Source organism: Lissotriton vulgaris, chromosome 5 (genome assembly GCF_964263255.1).
Source record: "Lissotriton vulgaris chromosome 5, aLisVul1.2, whole genome shotgun sequence".
Taxonomy (NCBI): domain Eukaryota; kingdom Metazoa; phylum Chordata; class Amphibia; order Caudata; family Salamandridae; genus Lissotriton; species Lissotriton vulgaris.
Genome location: NC_141693.1, coordinates 1,061,571,103 through 1,061,596,753, shown reverse-complemented (window position 1 = coordinate 1,061,596,753; position 25,651 = coordinate 1,061,571,103). Strand labels below are relative to the sequence as shown.

Here is a 25,651-nt window from a genome sequence, read left to right as displayed (position 1 = left end):
TTCCGATTCTCCACAGCCCCAACCAACTCGTTCCACAAAAGCAGCTGATGGAATCCTGTTCTTCCAGCGCATCGCCCCACACACCCCTGCGAGCAGCCGACTTACAGGTACTTAGTCGGTACTTAGTCGCCCCCCACCCACCCTGTGTTGACAATAGGCACTAACTTTCTAAACAACTAACCGGGGTCTATCTTCTCCTACAGACGTTCACGCTTCCGATTAAGTCACTTGAAGCTTCTCTTTGAACTACTCAGGTAGGGAGCGCCCTATGCCGGTGACCGCTTTTTTGCCTTCCTTACACACTGAATGATCTTGATTGTAAGGATACTTGTCTTTCTTCTTTCAGATTCTCTGTTTGGTCCTGATGAGAATCGGACAAAGGGTCCGGTTCGAAACGCGTCAACCTTTTTTCTTGGGATCCTGTCTAAAAATGTTTGCATGTTGTTATGTTTTTGAATAGAAATGTATACATTTAACTAGGGAGGAATTTCTTCCATATGTACTGATTCATGCCACGACATAGGCCCAAATTTGGTGTCTTTTTGTGTTCTTTGTTTCACGTTCGTTGTTTTGGGAAGTCCGAAGGCGTGATTGTTTGACATGAAGAATATTTGAGTCTGGTTATGCAAGAGATTGTGTGAATGCTTCACATTTTTTGTCTATTGCCTTGTGCACGTCTGTCTTTAAAAACTTTTAGGTGTTTCACATATTTATAAATAGATTTTGTATTGTGTGTTTTTTGGAACTTTTGAGGATAAAGACATAAACAATGATGGTTTAAATCCAATCACATGGTTAATATTTCATTGGTTATTAGCCCGCTGAAATAGCTGCTGTCTAGAGTAGAACTCAGTACTTGCATTCTGTTGGTGTTTATTTAGTATATAGACCCTGCTTTACTGAAGGTGAGTCAAATCCCTTGTGTTGTTTTTTGTCCATCAGGATAGGGCCTTCCGACATTTGTTGTTCCATTTTTTTATTTAGTTTTGAGACTGGGTGGGAATACACACAGTTTCCAGCCAGATCAGCTTCCTTAAAGGTGTACTTAGGCCTGGGCACATTATCATAGGCGGTTTGCATTGTATTTTTTGGGAGATTATTCTCGGACACCTCTATAGAGGAGGGAAAGACCAACCCAGCAGGACTGGCTGAACATTTGATATAGAATGATGCATTGAACACTGAGTGGGAATATGTCCTGTTATTTGAAAATGTCACTTGGAGCTGCTGAGCAGTTTACAGATCAGCTTCTTCTGGGCTTAAAGCTGATGAACCCTGTTGCCATGTGATGGATTCACCACTCTGCAACAGAATAATAATTGATTTCTGGTAAAGAATTTGCCTGAAAGCACCACTGGAGTTGTGCTGTACTGCCTTGCTGCTGTTGCTTCTTTACTTGAGTGTAAGCCCAAGGAGAACAGACCCAGATTCTTTAAACCTGCTCTACCACTCACAACGCCCAGCATCAAACATCTAGCCTGGATCCAGAGACCCTCATGGTCTGTAGCAAGCCCTATATGCATATGGCCTCACACAGTTGGGAAGGTCGCCATTGATCCTTTTTTCCGTTAAGCCCCACATGAACCTTGAAACACTGAGTTGCAGGTGGATCTCTAGGGTCTCGAACCTTAAGCACAACTGAATAACTATAAAATAATCATGTTGGCATGAATGTGATCTCCCTCTGTTGCAATATGATCTATTGTTAATGGTCTGGGCTTCATGAACAGCTTTGTTTGCAGACCCTGTATTATCTTAATACCCAGTTTGGTTGTGAATTGAGTGGTTTTGTGCTTATCCACTACAGGCAGGCACCAAGGTTTCCAAACAATACAGTTTCATGATCATTAGAGCTTCAGAAACATTATAGAGAGGGTTTCAGCAGGGGCCATCATTTCACTGCTGAATAGTAAGACTAGCATATTTATTCACCGTTTTCTAAATGAGATTACAATTCTCATTGTGACTTTACAGGTTTTATTGTGAACTTTCCATTTTACTGTTTTGTACTTGTTTTGAGTATTTTCCAATTTTTTGATTACTGTTTAAACTGTAAATATGGTTAACATATTATGAGTTTTTAAAAGGGTGGTGTAACAATCAACCGTGGTTCAAAATACATACCTTACTGTAACTTAATTGCACCGCTCTATATTTAGACTGGCTCCATCCGATGTCCATCGAATTAGGCCTTAATTGCTCAGACATATCTACCTGGAGAGTCAAAAAGGCTTAGCAAGGTCTACTTTCCACTGCAGATCTTGGTTTAGAATCACTGGATAGGGGCTCTGCATCCTCGATTAAGGAGTGTTTAGTATTGCCTGTATCAGCATGCCCCACTGACCAATTCTGACAGAAGTGTTTTCATAAGAGGCATGTAAAAATATAGCTTCTGGGGGCAGGCAAACTTAGGTGGAATCATCATATTAGCTATTTAACAAGAAAACCTCCCTTTTTCCTGAGGGGGTTGAAAAATAGCATTTTGCTAGGGTTATATGTAACTCTTGCACCATCCCTGACCTTGATGAATTAAGATAGTGGATATCCCTGCATACATGATGTCACAGTGGTCAAATATTATCCAGGTCATAATGTAGAGATTGATGGACAGAGTAATACATTAATATAGACAAAAAGTCAACTCAACACCATTTATCTAAGATTAAATAGGAAGTTCCTGACAACAGAATTAACCTGCGTTTCCATACACGTAATTGAATCAATATAATAGCCATTGGGTTTTTAAGTTTCACAACTGTGGTTATATATATATAACACTTTAATGTTGCTAATTTGTTTTTTGATGTGGAACATAGGTGAAATGCCGTATTTCACAGTAATTCAACTAAATCTAATTTGCATTTGCATTTTCCTATCGATTTCAAGCCACATCGAAAGATGAGAGGAAAATCAATAGCCAGATTTATTTCTAGGATCTTTAAGTTCTCTGAGAACTATTTGTTGTTCTTTTCCTCGGATTGGAAGCCTCAAAAAGATCAACAACTTTCTCACGTGTTGAATTATAAAATGCAATACTGTTGTGTGATACTGAAAGAGAGCATGCAAGTCTTTAGAGAAAGTATAGATTCAATCTGTGACACTGACAGATTCCATTTGTTTGTAGATATGACCTTACTTGGTTTCACTTGGTGAGATTTAGTAGAAATGTTAATGCAATTAGGCAGAGATCATGTCATTCAACTGCGCAAACAGTTGGTGGGGAAATTACAATGTGGTGGGTTCTCATAACCAAGACCCTTGTATGGTTCATTATTATAGATACCAGCTGAAACGTCTTGAATCAAATTTATACTGGATACATTCTTGATACGAGAGCAAGCAGTTTTGCCATGATGAACCCAAAGTCAATGAATAATTTCCATCATGGCTGCCACAACGTTCCATCTTACTTTGATATGGTCAGGGCCTTAACAGGGTTCTATTGCTAGGTTACAGTTGTATTTATCCAACGGCTGTTGCCATTTGAATTAGAGGAATGCTTCCCACTGCTCTTTTAAGAATTACACATCACAATGCAGGACAGGGGCCAAATAACCAGTGGCTACTCTTTCTGTCAGATGCCTAGGACTCATTCGGCAGAGTACGCTTTGTTAATTGCAGGTCTAAGGCATCATCACTCTGCAGATAGGGAAGACTCCTCAGTAGACTTGAGGGTCATGCTGCTGTAAATTAGGGGCCTGATTGAGAAACTGCATTTCGGCGACTGCAAGGTATTACTCCAGTATTACAATTTACTTACCGCTGAATGCATCTTAGAAACCTATAGATGGAGCTCTCCACCTCTCCTATCTTTTCTGTATGGCAATCTCTGCCACTGTGTCACAGATCTTCACACACATAGGTATATGTTTCTGTAGTAAATATGGAACGTGAGAGGGACTAGTGAGAAAATGGGTATTTATTTATAAAAACTGTGCGGGTTAAAGGTATAATTGCAGAGGGGTTTAGTAAGGGACAGGCTTATACAAACACTTCGCACATAAGAATAAGGCCATTCAAATTCACAAGACACTTCTAATTTTACTGTTGCCCTAGTAGTACTCCAGCCCAGTCACAAATGGCCAACCACCAGTACTGCAACACAATCAGGAAGAAAATAAAGTAGACATGGAATTAAACTAACATGCCATAGGAATTAATGTAAATTCATTCTAAATTTAAATTATGTTTAGTTAGCGATAAAAATAAAATATATATATTGTTTTTTTTCAATTAAATATTACACTTAATCTAACCCAAAAAAGAAACGTTCAACCTGTATTTATCAATACAAAAAGGTATTTAACTTAAATATGGAAATTTTAATCAAATTCCTACAAAGAAAAGCAAAAATATTAGTGAGGGTGGGTAAATATTTACAATTATTGTTTTAACATTAATATTTATAAATTAATATATTTAAATTGTTTTTTAATTTATTACAATTTAATTTTTGTTTTGCAAAAGCCTAAATGCTTGTGAATAGGGCCATGTGCAAAATGTATTTTATTCAAGCTCTGCAATCTACCTGCATTGCCACACCTGCAGATTGCAATCTCCCTAAGCGTATTTGAACTTTTGCTCCCCACCAACTACAGGCATAGCTATCAGTTGTGCAGCCACTGCAGTGGCCCATAGGCCTGGGGGGTGGGAGCCCCAATCTGCTCTTTACTTGTTGGCATGTTTCTAAAGTTGTCTGCTCAGATGTTCTTTTTTCTGTGTAAGTCTTTATATTGGGCTGGCTCTATGCTTCCTCTTTGGCAGGAAAGAAATAAGACACTTAAAGAAAATTGAAGTCAAGCCACAGTCAGGCAGCAGATTCAATTCTAAATTTCCTTACCACCATATCTTTGTGGATGATTTTAGGTTATCAGCCAGCCCAGTTTCCTAGACTACATCCTAGGGCTGGAGTGGGAAGCCAAAGCAGACCTGCAATTGTCTCGGTCAGCCCTTGCCTGGCCCCGGGAGGCTGGAAATGCTTGCTTGCTGCTTTTGTTACTGGGGGCAGATACTGCAGCACCATTGCACAACTGTCCCCCAGTAACAAAACCAGCACTCACTGTGTCAAAACCGTCCGCCACCATTCCAGCCTCCTGGGGAAACGCCCGATGCACGGTATGGTCAGTCTGGACCTGCTACATCCGTGTACGGAATCCTAGATTCCTATAAGAACCTATCATCTATGCATTATATGACCTCCCAGTTAAGCTTATAGGACACTTCAGTCAATTTTACTTCTTTAGTTTATGAACAAGCTATTTAGGAACACTGATTTTAGCCCACCGATTGCCCTCTGTGCCTTAGTGATAACAACCTTTTAATGGCTGTAACACAATACAGGTCTACCTCCACCCTTTGTACATGTATGCTTGGATTTGCAATTCTTCATTGTACAAGCGCCAATGTTGCACACAAATCATGCCCTGCATGCCTCATGATTATTAATGAGGTAGGTGCAATTTGCTACTCCATTTGGAATGGCTAGCACCCCCAGGGATCGTGGCCTGCTGGGGTCAGCAGACCACCATGTTTGGGACTGCTTTTAAATTTAGTAGTCTTTTTTTTTAATGCAGCCTGTTTTCCTTAAAGGAAAACAGGATGCATTTAAAAACGAAAAATGAAACTTTGCAGTTAAATTTTTTAAGTGAAGACAGCGGTCTGCCTGGTATTAAAAATATTTTCTCACATACTCACAAAGGGTGGCAAACTGCGAGTGTTTTGCGGCCGCAAATGCGGTTGCAAAACAATTGTACATGGCATGGTGACTCGCTATTAGGAAGGGTTGACCTTTACGAATAGCGGGAGTTGCAAATGCTATTGACTCACAAATTAGCATTTGTACATGCCATCACCTTTTTTTGTGGTCGCAAACGTGAGGATCTCCTGTTTGCGGGATCAAAAAAGGGTCATATATCTGGCCTTTAAAATATTGAGGGAATGCTTCATGTTAATGAGCTGGACCCTGTGTTGCTGCTGCCTTCTGTTGTTCCTCGTCTGGCATGTAGAACTATTTGTAATCCAGAGGACATTAGCTATTAAGTTAGGAACAGCAATCAAGTAGTAGTTGTTTCTGGAGTTTAAACTTTTCTAGCTCTAAATGACTCAGCAGAAAAAACATCCCACTGGCATCACAAAGGTGGATATGTAGAAAGGGTTACAGTGCACATAAGCACACAGGAGGGATATGACAGAGTCAATCAAAAGCTCATTTGTTTACATTGACTTCCGGATAGTAGTATTTTCAAGTAATTTATGGTTTCTCACTTCCTTTTGATCTGCATTTAGCTTTAGATAGCATGATTCACTAAATATTACAATCAATCTTTTTCCAGTCTGAATTTCCATGACCAATTTCAAGAGCAGAATTGTAGCTTCTTCCTGGAAAGCTTCTCTGAGCGGTTCATGAACATCACTATAACACAACATTAAAATACCATTGCTGCACTGCAGGTACCATTATAGGAAATGTAAAGGTTACATACCAAGAAGCTGTACTCCTCGTGTGAGGCCATACACATCGATCAATGCCCAAAGTGACTCTGTAGTCCTCACACCGCTGAAGAACAACATAGCAGCAGAGTCATTGATTCTATAAAACACACGGCCCTTTTTGTCCACCCAGAATGAAATGATGTTTCCTTCATTTGCAAACTCTTCAGGAAGTGCTTTGGCCCAGAAGCCACTTTGGGACACTAGGTCTGGACACGCATATTTGGGAAGAGTGTCCGGATTAATCCGCGAGGGATCCTTGGAAGTAAATCCGAGTCGAAGAGCTCCACTCCAGCAACACTGTTTTTTCGTAATCTGAGAAAAAGAATAATAAACATTATTATGTTATAATATGCAAAAAAATACAGTTCACCAATGGCAAAAGGCAGAGAGGGCCACGATGCTCCCTCCCCAGTGGTGCTGCCTGGTATACGCCAAGCTTACATTATTTCCCTTATGTACAGGTCATGAACAAAGGCATCTAACCAGAACCAAAAGATATTTTACATCTGTGCACTGAACTATAACTACGTTAAATAGGCCTTGTAAGCGTGGGAGTCAGTTCTCCTCTGTAAGTTAACTACAGCATCGGATCTAGGAGACACTAAAACAAATATTTCTTATATTAGGCTGTACTAACGTAAGAAGAATGAAATCAGGTAAGAACATGAAATTTGTTTTTTTAACTTTATATTTAGAGGTGCATTTCATTTAAATATCATTTATTTTCACTAGCATGCTGGCCATATAGGTAAGTTACTTGTTTGGCTAATTTTATTGCACACGAAGTAGTGGTATCAAACCCCATATTTTGAGGGGATGCTGCCATATACATTGAATATTTACCATGATTTAATGATCCCACATAATGCTTGTGAAACAATGATTTACCCAATGGGATGCCCAGTCTCAATGTAATTTACTTCCCACCAGTGTATTAACTGGTCAGCACCACTATGTACTTAAAGATAGCACTGAACAACCTCACAGAGCTCCTCAACCCCCTTTGTTTATTCAGCATTTTCCTCATGGACGGTACACCTGAATTCTCTATTTACAACTACTGACCGTTATTAGTTGAACCTTTCATATATCAATTTAGACAAGCATTGACAAAGCCAGTCACAGAGGCAGCTGCTTTACAAGTGTGTTTGTTAAACACGCCTTTCAGTGACACAATGATTTTATTATTACTTGTGAAGGGACAAGAAAATGCTAACTAACCAAGCACTCAAATCCTAGGCTGCCACAATTTTATAATGCCACTTAAACACTTTATAACAAACTTTAAAAAGAAGTACAGGTAAAATAATTAGCTGGTACTTTATGATAATACTAAACCTAAATTACATTTTTAAAAACTCAAGTTGAACAGATTTGCAACAGCAGAGAAAGATACTATTTCTAGGTGGGTGTGAAAAATGTATAGAGGCTTTGTGCAGTCACTCAAAGTGAAGGGAGCCAATGGGATATGTGGGCTGACCCAAGCTGTATGCTGTGGCGGACAGAAACAAAATGTGCATAACAATTAAACAGACTAATTATTGTAGCCTGCTGACCAAACACCTCTATATGTATATATATTTTAAATTATTTTTTGGGTGGGGGAGGGGAGAATGGCGACACAACCTCGGCTGACTCAACAGCCAGACCAAAAACCCTCTCAGATGCACAGACAGAAAGTGTTGTTAATACAGCAAAATGTGTTTTGAACGTACACCCCAACTTCTGAAAATAAGCTACAACATCAATTATATAACATATAAGGCTTCCCCTTTATGGAAAAAAACATCCTTTTCATGCTAGCTGAGCCTAAGGAAACATTTAACATAAAATATATACGAACAACATGTGTATAACAATTAAGGTTGCCTGTTTTCCATTTTTACTAATTTTTACAGATAAATACAGAAAGAAAATTATTTATTTGCAGTCTGAATTTATATTTAATAATGGATAAAAACAGAAATATGTTTGTTTTTTGAGAGATTCTAAATACTGAACGTCTTGACTTGCAAGTCAACAACTGTGCAGATTGACAGGTAAGAAAATAAAGACAAAAAGTTTCCTGATTAGGCCTAAAGAGCTCTAAATGTATACAACGTTGATACAAAAAAGTAACGTTTTCATATTATTTTATTGGGAACACTCTCTGGTTATTCGTGTGAGTCTCATAATCCTTTATTTCGAACAAGAAAAGAATGTCAATTTATTGTAATAAGCTGAAGAGTCTCTAAGTTGTTTTTGAGTATCTGAAAGAAATAGGATGGACTTTCTTTATAGCCTAGCCTTGTAGGGAGCAACACCTAAAAAGGGTCTTCTCTTGGAACCGGAACACAACAGGAAACTGTCTCCCTTCGTGTAACGAGACCGAGAAGAAGCCTTGACAAAGGGTAATGACCACAAACCACTCAGCCTCTAGGGGAATTTGGAACAGGATCAATGGATGGTTTGGTAACATGGAATAGCATGAAACGACAATATGGTAAACCTGATGGCGGTCGTGCACTATCCTTCACTTTTTGTTTGCGTATCTGTATGGCCATGATAGAGGAGTTACAGGGACTCCTGATAACTTCCTTGAAGAAGCCTTGTTCTATCATGCTCTCAATGATGTGGATGATGCCTGAGATAGCTTCGGGGTCATCTCATATGGGTAAGTCTGTCGAAAGACAGCCATGGATCGAAGGTTGATCTTTTGGGGCTTGGTACCTTTAATTAACCCAATCTCTCTTCCTGTTATTTATTTATTTATTTATTTAAAAGACTTTTAAATAGCGCTGGCTAGACCCAAAGGTATCAAAGCGCTTTACATGAGAATCAACAATGTAACAGAACAAGTTCAACAAATTACACAATACATCAAAAAATAAGCAATACAGTTAGGGGGGGGGAGAAAGGACAGAGAGAAGTAGTGGAGGGGGCAGGGGAGGTGAGAAAGGGAAGATAATGGAAGAGACAAAGAGGTGAGAGGAATAGAATTCTGTCTAAGGATCAACTGGGTAGGTGACGACCAAGGAGAGAATCCACGGCCCATCTCCTCTATAGCTAAACCATGTGGCTCCATCGGGCCTCAGACAAAATAGTTCAGTCTCAAAACGGTGAGAGGGGAGAGAAGGAGGCACATGAAATAGAGGGAGGAGAGGACAGGAGAGACGAAAGGAAGTGGAACAATGTGGTTCAACAATATAACAGAAAAAGATAAACAATTACACATTACATCAAACAATCAGCAATACATTGGGAGAGGAGAAAAGGAGAGAGAAAAGTAGTGGGGGTAGGGGGGTGAGAAAGTGATGATAAGGGAAGAGACAATAAGGAGAGACGAAAAGAAGTCTGTCTAGAGACCGACTGGGTAGGTGAAGACCAAGGAGGGAATCCACAGCCCATCTCCCCTAAAGCTAAACCAGGTAGCTTCATCGGGCATCAGATAAAATAGTTCAGTCTCAATACATTGAGAGAGGAGAGAAGGGGAGACATAAAATAGAGGGAGGATGCGGGAGGAGAGGACAGGAAAGACGAAAGGAAGTGGAACAATGTGGTTCAACAATATAATAGAAAAAGATCAATAATTACACATTACATCTAGCAATCAGCAATACATTGGGAGAGGAGAGAAAGGAGAGAGGAAAGTAGTGGGGGGTAGGGGAGGTGAGAAATTGATGATAAGGGAAGAGACAATAAGGAGAGACGAAAAGAAGTCTGTCTAGAGACCGACTGGGTAGGTGAAGACCAAGGAGGGAATCCACAGCCCATCTCCCCTAAAGCTAAACCAGGTAGCTCCATCGGGCATCAGACAAAATAGTTCAGTCTCAATACATTGAGAGAGGAGAGAAGGAGAGACATAAAATAGAGGGAGGATGCGGGAGGAGAGGACAGGAAAGACGAAAGGAAGTGGAACAATGTGGTTCAACAATATATTAGAAAAAGATCAACAATTACACATTACATTAAGCAATCAGCAATACATTAGGAGAGGAGAGAAAGGAGAGAGAAAAGTAGTGGGGGATAGGGGAGGTGAGAAAGTGAGGATAAGGGAAGAGACAACCGCAGAGACGAAAGGAAGTCTGTCCAAAGACCGACTGGGTAGGCGACGACCAAGGAGGGAATCCATGGCCCATCTCCCCTATAGCTAAACCAGATAGCTCCATCGGGCATCAGACAAAATAGTTTGGTCTCAGGTGTCGAGGGAAGAGGTTCACTCAGAAACAGGGTGGGGACAAGAGGCAGGGGCAGGTGACGGCAGAGGACAGAAGCTGGAAAGAGTAGGAGGCGAGAGGGTTGGGGGAAGAGAGAGGGGGAAGATAAGGTCAGGAGAGACGCGGGAGCGTTTGCTCGAAGTCCGGCTAGGTATCTGATAGTCAAAGGAGGGAGTCCAAAGTTAATCTCCCCTATGGTTCGCGAGGTCACTCCACCGGGCATCATACAAAGGTAGCTTTAGAGTTGAAGCCACAAAGTTGAGATAACAGAGTGTAGTGACGCAGGATCCAGTCACCGCCCATTGGAAGACTTTTTCTTTCTTTTTTACATCGAAGGGCAAACATGGGGAACTCTATGGGAAGGTACAATATTTTGTTCCACCCAGAGAAAATTTTTCATCAAATCTCAAGGTTTCAACTTGAACTCCAGTTGCCTTAGCTACGAGGGTCCGGTCGGCTGCTCTCCTTAAAGTGAAACTTCGGACAGCTCGAGCTCCAGTTCAGCCAGCTGCTCCCGGATCTCCCGGGGCAGGGAGCCCACCTCCATCCACCCTGAGCCCGGCGATTAAACCATACAGGCCGGGAAGCCACCGCGCCAGCACCGCTTGCTGCCGCCCGCCATGCTCCGAGTGCTGGGGGAGGACCCCCCTAACTGTCTCTCTCAAATCCACTGGCAAGTCCTCCATTGTAATGACCAGATATAACCTTATAACAAGTTCAGGAACTGCATGAATTCTGCATTGGCTGCTTGCATTTAAATTCCAGCCGCATACTGCGTGCAATAGATGACCTTGTTGAGTTTGCAGACCACATCCCTACCTAACAGGCTTGCGGAGCCAGAATCACAAATTACAAACTGATTTTGCTCTCTGATGTCTCCTATTTCTACTGTTACAGGGGCAGTAATTTGAATGGTACACTGTTGACTTGTAATGCCTACAACTTGGGCTTGTTTTCCAGAGAGTGCCAGGTTAGGAACCTCAACTGTTCTAACCATTGAAAGAATGGCTCCTGTGTGTATTAGAAAAGATAATGGATATCAGTTCACCTCTCCATCCACTTCCAGGACTGCGCCAGGCATGCTTTCCTCTTTCCCCCTCATGGACCGTCATTGGCCCTGGTTGAAGTCTATGGAAGTCTCGAACATCCTGGGGACTGGACCTCTTTGTGACATCATCCAATTTTGAGGTACTCTGTGATTTGGTTGGAGCTGAGAGAAACATCCCTGCGACTGAGTTAGGTAGAAGCAATTTGGCAATAACCTGGATTTAGGAACTTTTGGGACAGCCATAGGGGGTCTAGGTGCTGGGGGAAGCTCCCACTGGCCTGCGGGACTCATCCCTTGTACCTGTGTCACAACTCAATCTGGATTGTAAAGTCACTCCAGCTTCCAATGTCCCACCCTGCTACAAATGTGTCATTGGGTAACCTTCTTAAGGGTACTTATACTGGTCCCTGCCACATTACCTCGACTTCTCTCCTTCCCCAGGACATTCTCACTGTAGTTCAGAGAGACTCCCTGCATTGCCGCTCTATAACTGGAATCTAACTCGAGTACTTGGAACAGAGTTGTCAGTCCCTTAGCCCCTCAAGTCTGTGCCAATGGTGTTTGGGCTATCATGTACTTCTCCTTAAGCCCCATTCTTTTTGCATATTGTAAGATCTCATCAACAGGTGGTTTGGCTGATTTGATTACTAATCTCTGGCCTTAGCCCATAGACAAAGGACACAAAACACCCTCCCAAGTTATCTCCTAGTGGATCATGTATCCTGCTGTGTTCTCTATACACCTGCATCAGTCTCTCAAAGAAGGCATGCACCTACTCTTTTAGCTCTTTAGGGGTTCTGAAAATCTTGAACAAATTCATCTTCTTTTGAGGAACCTTCATCTTTAGGTGTTTTATGACCTCGTCATATTTAATGATGGCTAAAGGCAGCGGCGGGTTTCTTTCAAGGGCGGCGGGGCTCCGCCCTCCCTATCGACGCAGGCGGCATGCATATAGAGCAAGGGATTTAAAATGCTAAGTAACAGCAATGTGATACTGACAACGGCTATTTCTCCCCTCCTGAGGCGGAAGCCGGGAGGTCTCCTACCTTTCCTTTTTTAGCTGCTTTTAACTTGTGTTAAAATCGTAACCTGCATACTTGTTGGGATTTGTGCACACTTGATTTTAAGAGGTGTGTAGAGACTCCCCTGCGCTTCTTGGCGCTTTATGCTCCTTCTCCTCCCTCCCTTCACCTCCGGACCGGCTCTCGGCTGAGTGTAGACGCCGAGGGCAGGGTTCCGGTTTCGGCGGCCATCTTGGGTTGGGTTGGGCTGGTGACGCGCTCTGGCAGCGCTACAAAAAGGGCTCAGATCAGTTGTTCTAGTGATACTGACAACAGCTATTTCTCCCCTCCTGAGGCGGAAGCCGGGAGGTCTCCTACCTTTCCTTTTTTAGCTGCTTTTAACTTGTGTTAAAATCGAAACCTGCATACTTGTTGGGATTTGTGCACACTTGATTTTAAGAGGTGTGTAGAGACTCCCCTGCGCCTCTTGGCGCTTTATGCTCCTTCTCCCCCCTCCCTTCACCTCCGGACCGGCTCTCGGCTGAGTGTAGACGCCGAGGGCAGGGTTCCGGTTTCGGCGGCCATCTTGGGTTGGGTTGGGCTGGTGACGCGCTCTGGCAGCGCTGCAAAAAGGGCTCAGATCAGTTGTTCTAGTGATACTGACAACAGCTATTTCTCCCCTCCTGAGGCGGAAGCCGGGAGGTCTCCTACCTTTCCTTTTTCAGCTGCTTTTAACTTGTGTTAAAATCGTAACCTACATACTTGTTGGGATTTGTGCACACTTGATTTTAAGAGGTGTGTAGAGACTTCCCTGCGCTTCTTGGCGCTTTATGCTCCTTCTCCCCCCTCCCTTCACCTCCGGACCGGCTCTCAGCTGAGTGTAGACGCAGAGGGCAGGGTTCCGGTTTCGGCGGCCATCTTGGGTTGGGTTGGGCTGGTGACGCGCTCTGGCAGCGGTACATAAACAGACGGTGATGACTCCGCGCAGCGGACGCGCCGGACCTGCGCCGGAGTCGTGCCAGAGTCCTGCCCGTCTGTGCTCGTCCGCGTCTCGGAAGCGGACGGCGCGGCGGAAGGTGCTGGCCTTAGGCTCACATATACCGCAGCTGATCTGCTGTCTCTCAGGACAAGTATAGCCATGTGTCGGCAGGTCTTTCCTGGGCGGTATAAAGGCAAATGCCGTTGTCCCGGCTGTGGGTGGCATCCGAATATATTTTCGGTGCCTGAAGCATCTTGCCCCATTCCCGCTGCCAACTATAAATGCCTGTTACTTAACACCCGTTCCTTGTGTAGACACGCTCTGGATGTCTTCGAGCTGTTAACGACGGAAAAACCCTTATATTTAATGCTTACGGAAACTTGGTTAGGTGAGTCCTCTAATCCGGATATTGCTACAGCTATCCCGCCGGACTATGTACTTTATAGACAGGATAGATCTATAGGTAGGGGTGGAGGGGTTGCAATAGTGGTTCAAAGATCTGCCACTTGTGTGGTCGTGCCGTCGACGCCCATTTCAGGTTGTGAGTCCCTTGTTTTTTCTATTGTTTTGTCCCCCCACCAATCTTTTTCAGGGCTCTTGATATATAGACCTCCTGGCCTGCGGGGTCCCTTTTTTGAGGAGTTACAGACAGTAATTACAACACTTTGTCTGAAGACAGAACACTGTATAGTGTTAGGGGATTTTAATATACATATGGACGCTGAGTCGGACGGTGATGCAATTAAAATCAATGACATCACCGCCCCTCTGGGTCTTACTCCCTATCTGTCGGGTTCGACCCATGATAAGGGCCACACTCTTGATCAAGTGTTTTCCACCATCCCTCTTATCATGGCCTGTCCCGTCCCTGTTCTTTGGTCGGACCATTTTTTGATCTGTTTTCAAATTCAGGGAATGAGCAAATCATCTTGTGTAAAATCTAACCATCTTAGGCACCCCAGCCGGCCTTATCACCTGGTCACTCCTGAAAGTTTGGCTCAGGCCTGCCTGGAACATCCCTGTAATTTATCAGGTGACTTAGATAGTGACCTAGACACGCAACAAAAGTGGCTGGTTGACCGGCTAGATGAACTTGCTCCACTTTCCACGCCCCGCTCATCTACTAAGCAGAGCTCGGCGCCATGGTTTTCGGAGTCTTTGGCTCTATCCCGACGCAACTGTAAGGTAGCCGAGAGGCTTTGGCGTAAGCAATATGATGCGGAAGACAAGACCGCCTACAAGGCCTCTATTAAGATATATCATGCTGACATTCTGGCTGCAAAAAAGAGCGATTTTTCCGCCAGAGTTGAGTCGGCGTCCAACTCTTGTAGGGAAATTTTTACCATTGTCAAGGAGTTTGTCTCCCCTAAAGCTAGTGCAGTTTCTCATGAGTTTTCTTAGCCATGGGTTATCTCGCTGGCAAACTTCTTTACAACAAAAATTAAACAGATTCAAGACTCCTTTCCCTCCTCTGGCCTGAGCGCAGTTTCCAACTCGAGTAACCCATCTACTCTATCAACCGAGTCCAGTCCTGTTCTCTCTGAGTTTCCAGCTATGTCTGTTTCCACCTCTCTTGACCTCCTCCTTAAGATCAAGTCAGGCTCCCCTTTGGACCCTTGCCCTGCTACCTTCTTGGCCAGTTCCACAAAGATTTTGAACCCCTTGATCAATCCAGTTCTCAATCTATCGCTGGCGAATGGCATTGACCCTCTGGCTTGGAAACAGGCAATGGTTGTCCCACTTCTTAAAAAACCTGGCCTTGATCCTGAGAATCACGCTAACTATAGGCCAATTTCGCTTTTACCAAGCCTAGCAAAGATTGTGGAAAAGCATGTCCACTCTGTGCTCTCCACTTTTCTTGAAACTCATGGCCTACTTCATTCTACCCAGTCAGGCTTTCGCTCCAATCTGAGTACCGAGACTGCTCTCCTGGAGGTAAATGAAGCCATTAAGGAAGTATTTGACTTAGGTGGAAGAGCTATGCTGGTGATGTTAGATCTGTCGGGGGCCTTTGACACCGTCCCTCATGAGGGTCTCCTCAGCAGACTCTATGAGATCGGTCTGAGAGGGACGGTGTTGAGCTGGCTTAGATCTTATCTAGCGGGTCGTCGACAGGTGGTCTGGGCCCCTTCGTACTCTGCCAAAGTGCCGCCTTTGGAGGTCGGAGTTCCTCAAGGGTCGGTGCTTAGCCCGACCCTTTTTAACATCTTTATGACTCCCTTGGCGGAACTGGCGGAGTCTTTTGGGGCCCAGATCATATTATACGCTGATGACACCCAGCTTCTCTTCACATGTAGAAAGGGTGCAGAGTTCAACGGAGAGGGCATCCGCGGGTGCCTTGGGGCTGTTTTCGACTGGTTTCAGCGAAACAGCCTCAAGTGCAACCCTGACAAATTGGAGGTGCTTTTCTTCGGGTGTCAGGCTGACACGCCATGGCAGGATTGGTGGCCTGTGAATATGTTCCCTCCTTCATCTTCCTCTTCGGTTGCTAAGAACCTCGGGGTTAAAATTGATAATAGTCTATCGTTGAAGTTTCAGATCATAGGCCTAACTGGTACCTGTTTTGGTCTTCTTAAAATGCTACGCAAGTTTCTCCCTTTGCTCCCTCTGGTCCATAGGAAAACGACGGTTCAGGCCTTAATCTGCTCCAGGCTCGATTACTCAAATGTTTTATATTTGGGTCTTCCGGACTACCTACTGCAAAAACTACAGTAGTCCAAAACTCGGCGGCAAGGGCCATTTTTGGCCTCCCCCGCCATGCTAGAGCCTCGGATTTGTTACTCTCCCTTCACTGGCTTCCTGTCAGAAAGCGGATTGTTTTTAAGGCACTTACATTGGCACACAAGGCACTCCATGGTGTAGGTGCTAAGTACATCCAGAAACGCCTTACCTTTTACAAACCAACAAGATCCCTCAGATCAGAATCTCTTGGTCTGGCAACAGTCCCTACTATCAGGAAAGCTAGGGTAGGGGGGCGCTCCTTCAAACATCTTGCTCCCAAGTTGTGGAACGCCCTCCCCCTGGCACTCCGTTGTACTTCGAACCTGCTGGCCTTTAGAAAAGGTTTGAAAACTTGGCTCTATAGTCAATGATAGGTCTGTTTCCTTTTTATTTTTCCCTTCTGTTTCAGCTATGGGTCAGAAAGCGCCGGGACACTCCTTGGAGTAGCCGAGCGCTATATAAGACACCCATAACATTAACATTAACATTAACTTACCATTTTAAATCCCGAGCGGCACTGCCGATCAAAGCCCCGTCTGCCTTGTGAAGTCCTGCTGCCTGCCTTCCTGCAGTTTAGGACGCACTTGAGCGAGCGTCACTACAGCAGCTGGCAGGCCAGGCAGGAAATGGAGGCAGCGTGTGGGGTGATTTGTGAGACATGCGCTTTGCACATGTGTCACAATTTAAGGCAAAAAAGTTCAAACACCGGGTGCATTAGGTGCCAGCCCGGGAATATAAAGAATTGCCCTTTTGGGGCCCGCTCAGAAATGACGCAAGGCAGCATCATAAATTTACAGCAGCCTCGGGCGGGTACAGTGTAAGCCCGAGGCTGCATTGAAGTCTGTACATGAAGGCTGGGGCATGATGACGAGTACACCCTCACCCCACCCTTTGATCAGTCGTCACTGGAGGGGGTGGGGTCATGCATAACTGACCCCAGCCATCCCTCAAAAATGACTCAGTTGGGAAAGGTCATTTTTTAAATTACAATAATCATTACAATGAATGATTATTGTATATAAACTTTTAACTTTATTAAAAAAAAAAACGCTGTAAGCATTTTATTTATGTCACAGGGTCATGCGACTTAACTCATGACCCTGTGATGTGGAGTCACATGCTGCACAGAGTAGAGCTTTCACTTTCATCCTGAAAGTGACAGCTCTACTGTTTCAACTCTCTCTGAACCAGTAGCTGCTGGACAACAACAGGAGAAGCACAGCCAGCCAGCAACTAGCAGACTTTGTGACAAGCATCACCAAAGTATGGGAATCCATTGACAGTTTGGATTCTACACTGCCACAAGAATGTACATTTGTAAACCGGAGACTGCAAATAAATACTTTGACCCAAGAAGCAAAAGAAGTCTGTGACATTATTGTGGTCCATGCCAGAGAGCGCTTTGCTTTCACAAAGCATCTTGTAAGTGCAACACTATTGCGAAGTGACCTTTTTGAAAGCCATGACAAATCTTTCCCAGCTGAGGTACTCGCAGAAACGGTAGAAGCCTATCCTATGTTAGACAAAGCCAGATTGAGTACAGAACCTTCCGTTCTGTATGGAAGACGAGACTTCCGACAAACTGCTGGTGGTGCCATGGCTTTATTTAGCTTTTTGTGTGAAAACAACTTAGAGAAATCCTTTTCTGAGACCATAAAGCTCTTAAGAGTTGTCATTACTACACCCATGACAACAGCAGAGTTTGAGCGATGTTTTTCCACACTAAAGAGGTTAAAAACGTTTTTGCGAAACACTATGACTCAAGCTAGACTTAATGCTTTGGCTATGCTGTCAACGGAAAAAGAGCTAATAAAAGAAATACCAGAATTCAACAAAAGAACAATCGAAAAGTTTGTTCATATTAAAGATCGACGTGCAAACTTTCTATATAAATAGAAAATATGAATCTGATGTGTGATCATAGTTTCAGGTGTTTATAGCTCAGTTTGTTTTGTTTGATAACATTAGGAAGTACTGTTGGAAATGTTCTCATTCCATTTAATATTCATACAACTCCTGTACAGTTGATATGTATTTATATATGTGTGCTTATGTATCTGTGAATTTATATATATTTGTTTTCATATTTTATTATTATTTAAAATATGTTTGCTGTTAGTGTTTAAAAATATGTTGGTTTTGAGGGTATATGTCTTTATATGTACAACATTTAGTTATTTTCCTAATTTATTTATTTTTAACCGTTTTCTACTGTACTGACAAGGACAAGAACCCTTCTACCTGAGATTGACATGCAAAGTATTTAAATATTAAATATTATTTTTATTTTGTAAATTGTGTTTAAAAATATCATATTGGTTTTGAAAAGTTCTTAAAATGTACATTTATTTATTTCCATAATTTCTTTTTGTTTAACTTTTTCTGCTGTGCTGGCTGAAGGGCACAAGGACCTGAGAGTGGCATTCAAAGAATTTACATAGTATTATTTAAAATAATTTTGTTTGAGTTTACAAATATCATATTGGTTTTGAAGGGATATTTCTTAAAATATACATTTATTTATTTTCATATTTTATTTTTATGTAGCCATTTTCTACTATACTGACTGCCACAAGGGCCTAAGAGTGGCATGCAAAGTATTTAAAAAGAAAGTAAAAAGTTTTTACCTAGCCTGCTTATACATACAAGGTTTTTGTTCTTCTCTTTCTTAAATAAATGAAAGATTTTTAATTGATATTTCTTATATTTTAAGCAATGCATATTACACTCATTTCATAATTTATTTTTATTTAGTGTTTTTCTAAAATACTGATAGACCCAAGGGCTTCAGAGCGCTATATGAACTATTTTAAATACAATATTTACTTAATTTTTTAATTTGCAAAATTGCCTTTCTCAAAAATGCAAAGCTTTTGCTGACTTCCTAAAAATTAAATGTTTGTTTCAAATTGATGTTTCTTATACTTGTAGCTATTTAATATGTCATTAAGATTACTGGGCAATCAACTTTGAATAGCTGATGCAGAAAAGGAAGTGGCCAGTCTTCATTTTTGGTAGGAACAGAAATAGTGCTGAAAATTGCACCAAAAAATGCCAATTTTTTTTAAATTTCTTCACCGGGGAAAACCCCCTCCGAACCCTTCTTATTGTCTTCGGGCTCGCTCGCTCGCTCCCATTCGTTGATGCCTACTTCATACGCCTCACCAGGTTCAAATTCCACCAGCCGCCACAGGCTAAAGGGGCATTTGTCCTACCCAAAGCGGTTCCTGGGTTGGCTAATCAACTGCTCTTTTGCGCTTGGCCCACAGGTCCTTTGGGACTGCCACCTCAAATAATACATTCAAATCTTTCCACAAACTTTAGAGATGGTCACAACCTGTTCTAGCTGGGTTTACCACTTGTCGGGATTCTCCCTAAGTTTTGGAAGGGTGTTTTGGAGGTTAAAGAGGTCGGATTGCTACCATCGGACCTGTACGTAGGATCCTCCCTGAACTTCCTGCGATACACCTTTGCCACTCTTCCTACAACTCCTTCCTCGTCTTCCCTTCTGCTTCACCTTCCCTTTCTTGGACCACAACTCTGTGAACTTTCCAGTACCATTCTATTCCTTATGTTTTCAGTTAATTCCCTCACAAGTTCTAAACCTCCTCAAATTTAACATTCTTAGCTCAGTCTCACCCACCACCCACCCTAGCATTCTTTCTCAACTTCTACTGCTGAGTAATATCAATTCCACATTCATCTGCCACGTTGTCCATCCTTGCAAGTGCCTCTCTTGCCATTCTCGCTGACTCTTTACTCATATAAAGCAGTTAATTTCCCCTGGAATGCTATAGATAATCCATCCCCACATTTTCCATAACAATTTCCTCACATTCTGTTTTCAGCTGGGTGAGTTTGATTTGTTGTGAAGTTTGCCCTGTACTTTGTGAGTTACCTGACAAGTCTGCAAAAGTAGTTTGACCTCTCATCCCACCACTGACTAAGTTCACTCCTGGCATCCTTCCAGGCCCTGGTGCTGAGTTCTGAAGTGTAATTGGGATAGGATGATTTGGAATGGTACTAACAAGTGCCTGAGTCAGGGAAGTAATTGCGGCACTTGATGAAGTGCCTAAGAGTTCAGGCGTGAGAATCTGAGCGGAGGATGGGATGGCAGTTTCTGTATAACTCAGGGGTGAACTGACTACTGTGGAGGGTTCAGCTGTTCTGACCTCAGTTACTGCTGTCATTGTGTCACTCAAGGCAGCGACTGTCTCATTGTATGGGGCGGTCTTACACTGAGGAGTTTGTTTACAAAGGCGTTCTCCTCTTCACTATCCGTGTTCGTTTCCTTCTTCAATTTGTCCTATTCTTTTTTCCACTCTCTGTTAAGGGACAGGCTCCAACAGTGACTCAATGACTTCCCCTCTCCCCCGTCTTTGCCTCTCCTAATCTTGCACACTTCTCCATGAATGAGACCTACTGCAGATTTCTGATTCAAATTTCTTTCGTTTCGCTTGCAATTTGCTTCCACAAATTTAACGCTTCAAACTTTGTGGACATAGGCTGTTGTCTTAAATTGTACCGTCTTCTCCTCAAATTCTGAATTTGAGCAATGTGAAAAGTACCACTTAACGGGAATCGGAGTTCCCCCTCATTGGACGTATATTAGTGCCAATGGCTAAGCCACATGCACGTGTGTAATCCTTTCTTTGCTGCCATTTCCCTAGCTGGAGTACCTTCAGGAGGAAACTTTTCCTCCGAATTTACGTCCTTTTCTTTTCTTTGAAAAGGGATTCCCCATTCTAGCAATGTCTAACTCTCTGTTCAATCTCTCACTCATTCCGCACTGACAAGCTTGCAATCCGTCCACTAATGCTAGCACATCTCTGTCAAAGGTAAGCCTATCACATTGGGGCAACAACGTCTGCCAGCCAATCCCTGTGCAGCACCCTAATGATGCAATGCTCCAATGCTACCAGACCTCTTCTGGACCAATTTACAACGTTCTCACCATTTGCCTGCTTCGACTACACAAAGGTTTCTATAGCAGCAAGACTGATACCTACTTTCACGCAACATTGAACCTTCAACCTGCAAAAGTCACTATGCTCGGCGCATCCACTCCCCGTGCCCTATGGAGCAAATCACCACCGAGACTGAATAGTACACTCATACAAGAAAGATATACCTCTACCTTGGTGTAACTGATAGTGATTCACAGCACACCCCATCTAGCAGGCAATTTCAACAATTCAATATTCTAACTTGAGGTACCTCTCTTTAACTGTTTACCATATGTGTCACAACTTCAACATTCGTCCCTTTCAAAAGTCAGAGAATATCTCCGAAATCATGATAATGATGGTTCCCACAAGTCCAACAATCAAATCCACTTAATAGCTACTCTTAAAATCTGTCCACTGTTTTTCACCACAATAGGCCTAATACAACTCCCAAAATGCACTGTTCCACAACTACTTTTCCTGCATTTTGCATGCAACCTTGATTGATACTCATGTTGCTTCTTCTTGTACAGCCACCTTGTGTATTCGCCACCAGGATTGGGTTGGGACTGAGTCAATTTAGATCTCGGGGGAACTGTCTGGACCATAAAGGTGCCGTATTTGGTACTACTGTCAATTATTTTGTCATTTATTGTTCTGCTCCAATCAGAACCATCACCTCTGCTACCAGGTCTGTCAGTTTGCAAACTTATCCTAAAATCCAACTCATGAGGCACACCACAGCTAGGACCGGGAGTGGTGTGGTCCAGCAACGGACATTGGTACACCCCAACAGGAGCAGTCACTTCTGTCTAATCAATTAATCTCAGTTGCAGGTGATAAACATTCTTAGAAGAATGACAGACCAAGGTTGTCATTTCAAAGCTTTACATAAATGATTGGTTGACAAATCACATAAAACATGCCATAAGTAATTTTAGTAGCAGAGCATGCTGATGATAGGTACAATGAACTCCTTGCAGTTGTAGGTAAAATCCAGCATAGATGTGCCCTCAGAGAGTGGGGGATAAAGTTTCCTGTACATAGAATTCTACACGTTCTTTTGTAGAACTTCTAACAAAGACCTTCATACATTCTACTTAAATACACGGTTCTCATGATGTGTACCAATAGGAAATGAGCAAAGGGAACCATTTTACTACAGAATACATTCGGAGTTTCTCTCATGGTAGCCATACAATGAGTTTGCAGACATTCTGACAGTTTATTTGAGCATTCAAATTGATACATTTTATAATGATAGACAATTAAAGTGCCCTTGGTTAAGTACAGTGAAGTAAGGTCTCTGGGAACACTCTCTGGTTATTTGTGTGATTCTACCAATTCTTTATTTAGAACAAGAACAGCGATAGACAACACATGATATTTTGTGGCATCGGTGCCAGACGGAGGACAGTGTAAACACAACCTAGGTTACAATGGGGACTGGCAGTAACAGTGGCAATTTTAAAACTAAGGGCATTTGAAAAAGGAACCCTCCGAAATGCGTCATGCCCGATGTTTTTAATAAAATGGTGAAATCACGAGCCCCGCTGGTCGCCTCTAATCTTCTTCTGCCGAAGACGATTGCCTTGGGAACAACCTAGGTTAGTGTAAGCTCAATTCATGATGCGTTTAAAATGCAGAAAGAAAACAACTCTCACAGTAATGCCCCGATTACTTACCGGTAATCATCATTACACCGAGTTAGTCTTCCTCGCCACATGACTTACAAAGTGAGCTTCAGCTCCACACCAGAACCCTCCAAAGCAAAAAAAGAGTCAGCCTCCCATGCCTCCCATCCCATCCCAATATGGCCGACCTATGACACCCCTGACCCCGACCCACCTGGAAAGGAAGTGACACCCACCACAAAAAACAAGGCAGGCACAGGGCCAACAGACCCGGGAAGCGCCGGAAGGATACCGAAGAGATTCGCCAAGGGAACCCAGGGCCGCCTACCCACCAAAGGGCGGAAAGGACCAGGCCCAAGGCCAAGACACCAGAAGGAAGGGAAAAACGCACCGAAGGAAGCCCCACACAGGTGCAAACCGCGAAGCGCAGGCAGAGACCGTCCACGGACCAGGGGAGAAGAAAAAAACCGGCGGCCAGCACCCCCGGCACCCACAAGGGGAAGCCGGGGCAGAACACAAAACCGGCACCCACAGAGGCAAAACATGAGCCGACAGGGCGGGACAGCCGCCATGAATATGTACCACACCGGGACACCACGAAAAAAGAGGCCGGCCCTCGGCCAGAGAAAGCTGGAGCCACCAGAGACACCAGACATACCAATGACCTACAGCTCAGAGGTGGAAGGACACCACAAACGTGCCAAGTTAACATGGGCGAACCCCGCAAACACCCCGGTAAAAACAGGGCAGAAAATAGCCCAGGAGGGCAACAGGAAGCCCCTACAGTGCCGGCGCCAAGGAACAGGTGACAGAAACCCGACCAACCGAGCAATGCCGATCGGAGGCAAACGCCCGCCCCAAAGGCTGGGAAGGTCCCCAGCAACCACAGGGCCAAAAAGGAACGTCTGAAGCACAAGACATGGACCCCACCGGAGAGACATCCAAAAGCACCAGGAAGACCCAGGCCACAAGGTGTAAACCAGACCAGACCCGGCCAACTATCCAGAGCAGATGAGAACAGAGGCAAACATGGGAAGAACGGCCACGGGGCCCAGGGATACCAAGGACTGAAAAGGCAGAACCCAGCCCATGTAGCCCGTCCCCCAGAGGCACAAGACGAATGACCGAGCCAAGCTTCATAACGGTCCGAGGACAAACGGCAAGGTGCAGCACCACAAAAAAGGCCGCAGCAGCCAGCGAGAAGAAAAATACACCAAAACCACCGCCAGCACAGGCGAAGTCGGGATGGCCAGGCAGGCCCAAAGGACAGAGATCAGCAGACGGGAAGGAACACCAACGGACAGACCGGGCAAGCATCCAACCAGGCCCGACCATGCCCAACTCATGAGACCAGACGAGAACAGGGACCATCAGGGCGCAAAAGCCGCAGGACCCAGAGAAGGACGGACAACAAATTCCGGCCACCACCTCTATAAGGCTTGTCACAGAAAAAAAGGCACAACATGTGTAATGTTAAAGCACACGCCAACCCCATTGGGCGCAGAATACACACTGGCACACATAGTAACAACCGCAGAAGGATGAATGGCTGAGCAGACCCACCAGGATCTGAACCTGTGATCAAGCGGCCGAACCACAGGCCCCTGCAGTGGATGCATTAGTCCACTGAGACCAACCACGAGGCAGAGGCTTACAGGGTGGAAAGGCCGTAGGCCCCAGAGAAGGACGGACAACGCCAATAGCAGCTCGACCACATCAGATGCGCAGCACCCAAGGGCCCACCCGGAATCCCAGGAGGACGCCCAACCAGGCCAGACGCTACATCACAACGGAGAGCAACCCACAGGACGGAGGGCCCAAAGCCCGGAAGGGAAGAAAAAACCAGGAACAAACACAGCAAACACAAGGAAGCCATGGCCCAGCGACACAACCCCCACCAGGACATGAACACAAATCAAAGCCCAAAAGGACGAAAACTTAGACCAGCACGTCCCTAGAAGGCAAATGAGACAGAGCTGGCAAAAACACTAATAATAATAATAATCCAAACATGTAAAGCGCACAACCACCAGCAAGGGACTCCAGGTGCAGGGGGTCGTTGGGGAGACCGAGCCAGTCATTGAGACAAAAATATAAAGCAGAAAACAAACTCATACCACCTCAGGACACACTGATAGCAGTGGCAGGAGATGAACACCAGACCAGCGAGAGACCTCAGCACCAAAAGCACAAGACCAGCCACTGAGATAGAGCACTACGGGCGGCAGCGGGATACAACAAAGAATAACGCCACAAGCAGAGGGGAATGGAACAACCAGAACCTGGAGGCCACCCCCACACCATACCCCATTGTGGCCCCATGGGCGAAAACACCCACCCGCCTTGGCAAGGAGAGAACCACAGCCTGAGTACCTGCAAGCGAACATATCCTCCAAGGGATGCAAAGCGCTGAATAACAGACGCAACAGCCACCCAATGCAAAGGAACACACATCAACTGAAAGGCCCTGGAAAACTGACAAGTGTCAAGACACCTACAGAACAGCAGGAATCGAACAGACCTGAGAAAATTCAGCAAATGCACATTATGAACATTCAACACCTCAGGATACTTAGAAAGAATTGGCAAGATAGAACCCTCATCCCGTGGAAGTGGCAGTCGGAAAAGACACCG

The 25,651-nt window shown here is 44.0% G+C and overlaps 1 protein-coding gene across 1 annotated transcript in view; it reads right to left on the bottom strand.

Annotated features, from left to right (window-relative positions):
- The window catches only part of NEURL1 (neuralized E3 ubiquitin protein ligase 1), a 437,040-nt gene that overhangs the window by 273,284 nt on the left and 138,105 nt on the right, over window positions 1-25,651 (bottom strand). The window contains exon 3 of the mRNA XM_086922727.1: window positions 6,483-6,804. Coding sequence (XP_086778853.1) covers window positions 6,483-6,804 — 322 coding nt within the window. The remainder of the gene's footprint in view (window positions 1-6,482; window positions 6,805-25,651) is intronic.